The 9,428-nt window shown below is 41.7% G+C and overlaps 1 protein-coding gene across 2 annotated transcripts in view; it reads right to left on the bottom strand.

Moving 5' to 3' along the window:
* Nucleotides 1-444: 444 nt before the first annotated feature.
* Nucleotides 445-9,428, bottom strand: part of ZNF12 (zinc finger protein 12) — an 11,367-nt gene continuing 2,383 nt past the window's right edge. Inside the window, exons 3-5 of one of the 2 annotated variants that reach the window (XM_024745295.1) lie at nt 7,769-7,895; nt 7,405-7,500; nt 445-4,553 (exon numbers count right to left, since the gene is read on the bottom strand). In XM_024745295.1, coding sequence (XP_024601063.1) covers nt 2,701-4,553; nt 7,405-7,500; nt 7,769-7,895 — 2,076 coding nt within the window. In that variant the 3' untranslated portion in view covers nt 445-2,700. The remainder of the gene's footprint in view (nt 4,554-7,404; nt 7,501-7,768; nt 7,896-9,428) is intronic. The other variant, XM_024745296.1, reaches the window with a different exon arrangement.

Here is a 9,428-nt window from a genome sequence, read left to right as displayed (position 1 = left end):
TCCAAATCTGCTCACACTCCACAGTATGAGGTCACTGTGTATAAAGAGCAAGTACTCCTGGCTCTGCCCAATTCCACATTCGGTTTGCTGCTGGGTGGGGAAGCAGAACCATCCCCTGTGGTGCCTTCTTTCATGAACTTAGGCCTTGCCAGGAATAGTTAAAAACTTTTCAAATACTGCATTCCATCAAATCTAAGACAACCCATTATTTTAAGTACCTCTAAGGAAGAAAAAAAATCAATGCCAGTTGAATCAGAACATGCTATCGATCCTAACTTCAGAGATGTAATAATATGAAAACACTGACATCTCTGAAACAATAAAGAAATCCCACGACTGCATTACTGAAGAGGCAGTTGAGGACCACTTACATGTACAGGACCCTTTCATGTCAGGCACTCCATAAGAGAAAAAGAATGTGGTAAACCATTTAAACTTCTCAAATATTTTACTTAAAATGCATAGTGTTTATTTAAGCTACTTCCCTCTGGTGTAGGAAACCTCTGCAAATATTTCAACAAATATACTATATATAGCTGCTACACAAAACTATTATACACTCTACCAGAATTTTAATTCCTGTTATGTAGCAGACTCAAGATCATCTAGACAAATATGGTGGAAAAGTGATAAGCAACAAAAAACAGGTGCCATGAGTGATAGAAATACATGGGAAACATGGCATTTCATCTCCGTGGTAAGGGGTGAATTACTCAAATAATACAGGCTATCAGGCTAATCACTGGACAACAGAAGTAGGTCCTTACCTGACACCATATATTGTCAACAACATGGTAGCAACGATCCATGAATAACAAATTAACCTAAACAAAATTTATGTCATGCATTACCAAAAGAAAGATATACCTGACATCATATCAGGTTCCAGAGATTCTTAGATCAGTAACATAACAATTTAGAAAAACATACACATTTAATGGTTTCAGGTTTTCTAATGCTTAAACTATTTACACCAAAATTTACAGAAAATAATTTCGAAATCAACAGCTCAAAATAAATGATTTGCCTAAAGTCCACTTCTCAATCGTGTAACTCCTACAAACTCTATCTTTAGTTATCCCTAAAAACAACCTAAATCAATCATCTTAAAAATAAATTTAGTCTTTCAGAAAAGAAACAGTCCAGAGGTGGAATGGCTACATGGCTGGCTGGTTCAGTGGCTCAAGAGCATTGCCCAGGTCCCAGGTTCTTCCAATCTTTCTGCTCTGCCATGTACAAATTATATCATAATTCATTGCTGAAAGACAGAGCCAGGCATCACATCCAGAGGAGGAAAAGTTCAGCAAGGTTCCATTTCACCCAGCATGATTCCTTGAAGCTTTGAAGAAAACTTTTCCAGAAATAACCTGTCAGATGTTTCCTTTATTTGTCTAGAATGGGTCCTTGGACCACTCTAAACCAGTTGCTGGCCATGAGAAAGGGATTATCATTATTGGCTGAAACTAATCAGGATTTTTCTGTTCTGTCAGGAGGAATGGATACCCAAACTTGGCCAGCCAACAGTAAGGAGCAAGTGACTAGGGTGGTCACCCAACAATGCCAGCTACAAAGCCATATGAACAACCCACTCTTAATCCATTCAGGAAGGAGCAAAGCACAGTGTTTAAAAATACCATCGTATCAAATAAAATTAATTCCTAGGTTACACATTATGCGTGCTCTGCACACTTACACTTAGGTAGGCATCTAAATAAAAAACTGTAGATGAAAAAAATTAGATTAAAATGAAACTATTTTAGGTTCATCTAAAAAACTGTACTGAGTGCAATGAGTCCTATGTTCCTCACTACAGACTTCTGGCATTAACAATTGTAAATTATCTATGCCATTTTCTATTTTTTGCATAGATTTCTATCTCTTGCTAATTCAGATACAGTTGAAAACATTATTAAAAACACTGGCTCCCTTATGGAAGACTTAGTTCATTACCAATGATAAAATGCATTTATAAATGCCAGGGAAGATTACAAAAAGAAGCATACTTCATATCTTTCAAATATTAGTTCAGTAACAATGCATATTAAGATACTAACATAGTGGTGCTACTTAATAAAATGGGTCTTTACCATATGTCTTAGCAATTATTCTAATAAGGATAGGATGCCTTTTCAAACATGATTCAAACTGAACAAACAATTCCTGTAATGCAGCATCTTAAAAAGCAAACAGACCAAAACACCCTCAAAAGCATTAGTCCTACATCCTCAGGACCCACTCATACATGAGCTTAATGTTGCCATGTTGCTGTCTTGATTAGCTACCTGACAACTTTACAGCTTCTATTTACATAAGGAGCATGTTTATTCACAACAGCCATCTTCTGCGGCTCCTTTTTTACAAAAAGCTTTATATTTTATCAGAAACATAACTTTCAGTATTCATAATTTCCAACAGAATATGTTCTCCACATTCCTTAAGTAGAGAGATTTTCCCTTGGTCTGAATTCCCTGATACGTGAAACAGTTTGAATCCATGGTGAAACTATGTACAATTTATCAATAAATTTTTACTCTTGTCAACCCATCATGGGGCCTAGTTACAGTTGTGGTTTCCATCCTGTGAACTTCCAGATTCCAAGTCTGACTATAATGCTCGAAGGCTTGTCCACACTCACCTGTGTGAACTGTTTTAGGATGGTAGGAATATTGAGGGTTCTGTGACATTAAATGAGGTGTGACTTCAGAGAAGCCTTCCCACGTCAAGTACGTTCATATTCCCTCTCCTGTGAATTCTCTGATGGCTATTGAAGGCTGACTTGTGGTAGAATTTTTTCCCACATTCGTTACATTCATAGGGCTTCTCTCCTGAATGAGTTCTATAATGTACCGTAAGGTATGACATCCGAGAGAAGGCTTTCCCACATTCGTTACATTCAAAAGGTTTCTCTCCTGAATGAATTCGATGATGGATAGTGAGATATGACATCTGAGAGAAGAACTTCCCACATTCATAACACTCATAGGCTTTCTCTCCTGTGTGTGTTCTCTGATGTCTATTAAGAGCTGAATTCTGGCAGAAGGTTTTCCCACATTCAGTACATTCATAGGGCTTCTCTCCTGAATGAATTCTGTGATGTATAGTGAGGTATGACATCTGAGAGAAGAACTTCCCACATATGTAACATTCATAGGGCTTCTCTCCTTTATGTATTCTCCGATGTCTACAAAGGGCTGAATTCTGGTAGAAGGTCTTCCCACATTCGTTACATTCATAGGGTTTCACTCCTGAGTGAGTTCTATGATGTATAGTGAGGTATGACAACTGGGAGAATAACTTTCCACATTCATTACATTCATAGGGCTTCTCCCCTGTGTGGACTCTCTGATGTCTCATGAGGGCTGAGTTCAGGTAGAAGGTTTTCCCGCATTCGTTACATTCATAGGGCTTCTCTCCTGAATGAGTTCTGTAATGTACAGTGAGATATGACAACCGAGAGAAGAATTTCCCACATTCATTGCACTCGTAGGGTTTCTCTCCTGTGTGTGTCCTCTGGTGTGTAGTCAGAGTAGACTTGCGGCAGAAACATTTCCCACACTCGTTGCACTTATAGAGTTTCACGCCTGTGTGAATTTTCTGATGGTCATTAAGTGCTGACTTCTGGGAGAAGGTTTTTCCACAGTCATGACAAACATAGGGTCTCTCTCCTGAATGTGTTCTCTGGTGTTGTGTGAGATGTGTCTTCTGGCAAAATGATTTTCCACAATAACTACATTCATAGGGCTTCTCTCCTGAGTGAGTTCTCTGATGTTGAATGAGGTGTAACTTCTGGTAGAAAGTTTTCCCACATTCAGTACATTCATAGGGCTTCTCACCTGTGTGTGTTCGCTGATGTACAGTGAGGGTTCCCTTCTGGCAGAAGGATTTCCCACATTGGTTACATTCATAAGGTTTCTCTCCTGTATGAGTCCTCTGGTGTATAATAAATTTTGACTTTTTACAGAAGGATTTCCCACATGCATTGCATTCATAGGGCTTCACTTCCATATGAGCTCTCTGGTGCACACTGAGGTTTGACATTTGGAGAAAAGCTATTTCAGATTCGTTCCACTTGTAGGGCTTCTCCTCCATATGATTAACAAACACTGTACCCTTTTGAAAGGCTTTCTGATATTCCATATATTCAAAGGGTTTCTCTAAAATACGAATGTTCTGATAAATACTTCCTTCATTTAGAGCATAAGCCTCCCTATTTTGATTAAATTCATAAGGTTTATCTCCTGGATGAGTTTTTTCAAGCTTAACATGGAGAAGTGATTTCCCACATGCACTACATTCATCCGGCTTCATTCTTGCATAGCTTCCATCACTACTAATATATTCTGAAGTAGATTTTAAACTCTTTCCACATGAGTCACATTTACAGGATATTTTTCTTGAAGGATCAGGGTTTGTTTCCACATTAGAAGTCTTACCAAAAACATTACCTCTCTCTTCAATCAGGGTTTTGTTGTTGACAGATTCAGTTTGCCTTGAATGTTTGTCTTCATTTTCCTGGGCTCCCTCTATCAGATCATGGGCTTCCCAGTCTTCTTCTAAAAAGAGGCAAAATTAACCAATTTTTATACATCTTCCTATATAAAATATGAAATGTGACTTGTACACAAGCCATTTCTTTGTGGCACAGGTGCTAGCTTCATGGACAGATGAAAACAATTCCAAGTGTACTATTTTCCCTTATTCTTTTGGTTTGGAATAAGCACCCACATGCACACACACAACCTCCACAATCTCCAGTGGTGAGAAAAGCTGACAAAAGCACAAACACCGGGCTTCCCTGATGGCGCAGTGGTTAAGAATCTGCCTGCAAGTGCAGGGGACACGAGTTTGAGTCCTGGTCTGCGAAGATCCCACATGCCACAGAGCAACTAAGCCCATGTGCCACAACCACTAAGCCTGCGCTCTAGAGCCTGTGTGCCACAACTACTGAAGCTCGCACACCTAGAGCCCGTGCTCCGCAACAAGAGAAGCCACCGCAGTGAGAAGCCTGCACACTGCATCGAAGAGTAGCCTCTGCTCGCCACAACTAGAGAAAGCCCACGCACAGCAACGAAGACCCAATGCAATAAAAACACACACAAGCACCTTTGATCTTTGCTACTTTTAAGATTTTGTTCAAAACTGGGTATAGAAGGTAAAATACAAACGTGGTGCAATGATGAGAAGACAAAGGATGCTGCGTGAATGACCAGTTCTTAGATGTGAAAGGACTCACTGCAAACAGGTAAACTGATGGGGCGACGACGACTTTAGCCACTGGACAAGGACAAGGAGGAATCAGTCTCAGGAGGTGGATCAGCACTTTACACCATGGCACTTTCACATCAAGTGGAGAGACAGATCACAGGCTAAGGCACTGTCACCTACACCGAGATGTCTGGTACCAGCAATGCCCCAGCTTACGTTCAACGACAGGTCTCTGCTCCTGTTTTACTAAGTTTGCTGGACTTCCAGCCTTGATCCACTCAAACCCTATCTTTTAGGGGGTGTCCATGCTTAAAAAAAAATACTATTCAAGTCCTTTCTCAAGTTAATTAGCTCCATTTCCCCTTAAAGTTGAAAATAATTACTCTCCATACATTTTTGATTCAGCCTTGCATTGGAACATTAACATTCCATGTGCAATGCTGACTTTTAAATTACCCATGCATCTCTGTTCTCTTTTCTTAACCAAAACCTCTTAGAAAGTATGGCTCTATTTCCTATTTCTTTTGAACCCCTCAATAGAAATCATAGTTGTTCTTAATTTTAAGCATATGGACATCTTTCCACTACCAGCAGAATATATGGGATGTCACCCATATATTCTAAATATGCATAATGCATATTTAGAAATAAATGCCTATATCTGAATCACTTTGCTGTACACCTGAAACTAACACAACACTATAAACTGACTATACTTCAATAAAAAAATAAAAATAAAAAGAAATACCTGTCTATAAATTATTTCTGATTGAATGGACAAGAAGGTTCTTTCACCTACCTGGCTCCTCAGATAATCAAAGAAATAAACATGTACTATATATTACATATTATGATGATGGCCTTTTCTTTATTGGATTATGGGGGGCGTGGTGTGCAGAAGCTCAAGCAAAAAATACATAATCAAATAACAGATTCCTTGATCAGACCTAGCTTTTTTTTTAAGGCATCACCATGATGAAGTGGAGTCAAAGTCAAAGAAGAGACTGGAGTGATGATTAGAGCTGGAAGGAAAAACTTCAAGGAGGGGTTGAATATTTGAGTTCAGACTTAAAGAATGTGTAATCTGGACAAATAACCCACACCCCAGTGAAACATAAGACATTTAGAAGTGTGGACCAAAGGGAGTTTATCCAGAGTTTCGGAAAACAATAGAAAATTAAAATTTCCAGGTAACACAGGGCCGATATTGGGTAATAAGGAGGAGGACTTTAAATTCTTTTTAGCAATCAACAGGGAATTGCTGTAGGCTTACCCTATGAGACTAGCGATAAGATGGGTTAGAAAGGCGGATGAACACATCTTGCAAATCCAGCCAGAATGAAGGAGCGCCTACTGCTCCCACAGGAAACACTGAACCAGAGGACAGGGTGGACAATGCAGCATTAAACAGACAAAAACCCTCAAGACTTCAGACAGGAGGAGCCCTTTGAAGAAGTCGGGGAACAAACCACTGAAGTGCGAAGCAGATCCTTCAGAGACATTTCTGGAGGGGGTGGAAGGATAAACGATCCACGACTCATTTCTGTACCTCCTACTCACTCCGCACCTACTCCGACACGACAGCATTCAAGGCCCTGGCCACAGAACAGTAAATAGGAGACAAGATGAAAATGGGCATTTGGAGGAAGAGGGAGATACCAAACTCCACAGCACTCGTCTCAGGAATGACCAGCACCCGTGCTCATGACAGCAAAGGTGAACTGAGTTTACTGGTTTATGCACAACACGGGGGTTTGACCTCTGACCTCAAGGAAACAGAAGTGAGAAGTGAAACTGCAGACAGAAACAAGTCTGAGGCATTTCATGGGAAAGAAGAAAAAAGGGAAGTAAAAAGAATATGGAGAGTCACGAGTTATTCTCTAGTAACAGACTATGAATGCCTGAAAGCAAAAAGAATCTATGATAAGAGGTTACTGAATATGCTGTAAGAACAAGAGGATCTGAGGTTTAAGAGGAAGAAGGAAGTGAGTGGGTTTGGTTCTGGGTAGAAGCAAGCGTGGAGGAGCTCTACCAACATAAGCTTTTGTGGGGAAGGAGAAAGTCTTTGGGAGTGAGATCCGTGTAGCTAAAAGCACACGAGCAACTCTCCTTAGTCACTTCTAAGGCTTGGCACCATTAAAAAATTCCAGGGAAAAACACTTCTGAGTTACCGACCTCCTCACTGCCTCACTCACACACCTGGGTAACTCTGAAGTAGGAATTCTCCTCCCACTATCCATGGCTCTTCTCCTTTCTCCAACTTGGTGATAACTTCCGGTTTGATAATGTGACACCCTGTTAACAGAAATGAGAGAGAACTTGAGCCTGGCTGCTGGGCTTCCAGATCTGTCGTCTAAGCAAAGGGCTGCCTTTCGAGCTACACAACAGAAGTGGCCATCTGTGCTGTACCAAAATTAGAACCTACTTGGAGGCAAAGACCAAATGCCCTCCTGCCTGGTGCCCCAGATTACTCACATTTGTCCCATTAAATTCAAAGTTAAAGTCAGTAAGTTAGAGGGAAATCCTGTTTATCTCAGCAATTCAGAAAGCAGGCTCTCCTCACCCACAGAAACGAGGTGGCTGTAGTTCTCCAGCATCACATCCCTGTAGGTTGTCTTCTGCTCAGGGTCCAACTGCTGCCACTCATCCTGGGTGAAGTCCACAGCCACGTCCTTGAATGACACTGGCCCCTGTAATGGCACCGTGATGGGAACTGGGTGACGTGGAGAAGACTTAGGGGACAAGAGCTCACCCAGCTCACCAAGAAAGTTAACACTGTATACCTCTTTTACGTTATGGATCTCGTGGGAGGAAAATAAATACAATACACTGCTCTGAGTTCGTTCAGTGTACAGCAAAGAAAGAAAATATTGTCTTACACTGTGAGCCAGGAACAATCCTGGCTGTTGGGGACCTACAACAGCAGACAAAGCCCCTGCCCCCGAGGAGCACAGGCCTGAGGACATGCGTGCCAACCCGGGATGCACTGTGCCCCTTCGCTTGGCTTCCAGACTGTTAACAGCGTGGTCCTCCTCTTACCTCCCCGGCCACTCCTTCTCAGTCTCGTTTGCTGGCTCCTCCTCTCCCCTGAGTCATCCTCAAGTTAGAGGGACCTGGGACTCAGTTATTTTCTTTTACACTTTGCTTTGATGGTGATCCCATCTGGCCTCATGGCTTTAATTACCATCTACATGTCAACATTTCCCAAATTTATATCGCCAGCCCAGGCTTCTCTCCTAAACTCCGGACACATGTGTCCCATTCCTGTCCTAAGCTTCTCCTACTGCTCACAGAAGGAGCTGAGCTGCAGTACTGGCCACACTTCCCAAAGTAACAAGCAAGCCAGGCAACACATCCTAGTTCCGTATTTTACTATGAAGATAAGCCTGCAGTGGTCTGACCCTGACCTGCCAAACGAGCTGTTGGGGAGAGCTGGGTCAGCTGCCCCTAATTCCCAGCTGGGGACATGGAATCCTTTCTTCCCATGAACACCTTCCAGGGGAGGAGCACACTCCTGACAAGGGACAGAGCGCTCACAAAAGAACTAGGAATTGCCAGACCCAGATGTTTCGGCATGGATCTTTTGAATAAATTCACGAACACTCACACCAGTCATTACAAACTGTTTCCTTCTGTACCATCACCTCTGAAATAAAGATAATAATGGTACCTATCACATAATGATACAAATCAGTATCAAACGGGTTCATCCATGGAAAGCACTTTTAACATAGTCCTTTGGACATAAAACGCTTCTCAATGATACCTACTATTACTGTTGATAAAGTGTATCCCATTACTCGTGAAAGGAGAACAAACATGAAGCAGAAAACAGAGAAGTAAATTTAAATAACTAAATGTAATGTGGCTGTTAAGTTTATGCAATTGCCAAGAAAGGAATACAACACAGGACTAGCATGTTAAAATTAAAAATGTTCAGGTGATTTCAAAAGAACGTGGAGGGAGGAATGGTGTGGAGGAGGTTAAGGAAAAGACCACGCCAAGCTCAGAGGCCGTTTAAGATGGCAACAAACTCCTGACATTGACGGAAAATCAAAGTTCTTTATGTGTAACAATCGAAGAGGCAGGATGGGTCCTGTTACCAAGGTCCCCTGAGATGCCAGGTCACCTGACCCCCAGCTCCAGATGCAGAGACGTCCGAGACCCAGGCTTTGCTGGCCTGGGAAGGCTGACGGTGCCCACCTGCTGACAGGGCACCGGGG

The sequence above is a fragment of the Neophocaena asiaeorientalis genome, unplaced genomic scaffold, assembly GCF_003031525.2.
Source record: "Neophocaena asiaeorientalis asiaeorientalis breed wild unplaced genomic scaffold, Neophocaena_asiaeorientalis_V1.1 scaffold461, whole genome shotgun sequence".
Taxonomy (NCBI): Eukaryota; Metazoa; Chordata; class Mammalia; order Artiodactyla; family Phocoenidae; genus Neophocaena; species Neophocaena asiaeorientalis.
Note: the sequence above shows the minus strand (reverse complement) of the source record. Positions and strands in the feature narration are given on the sequence as shown.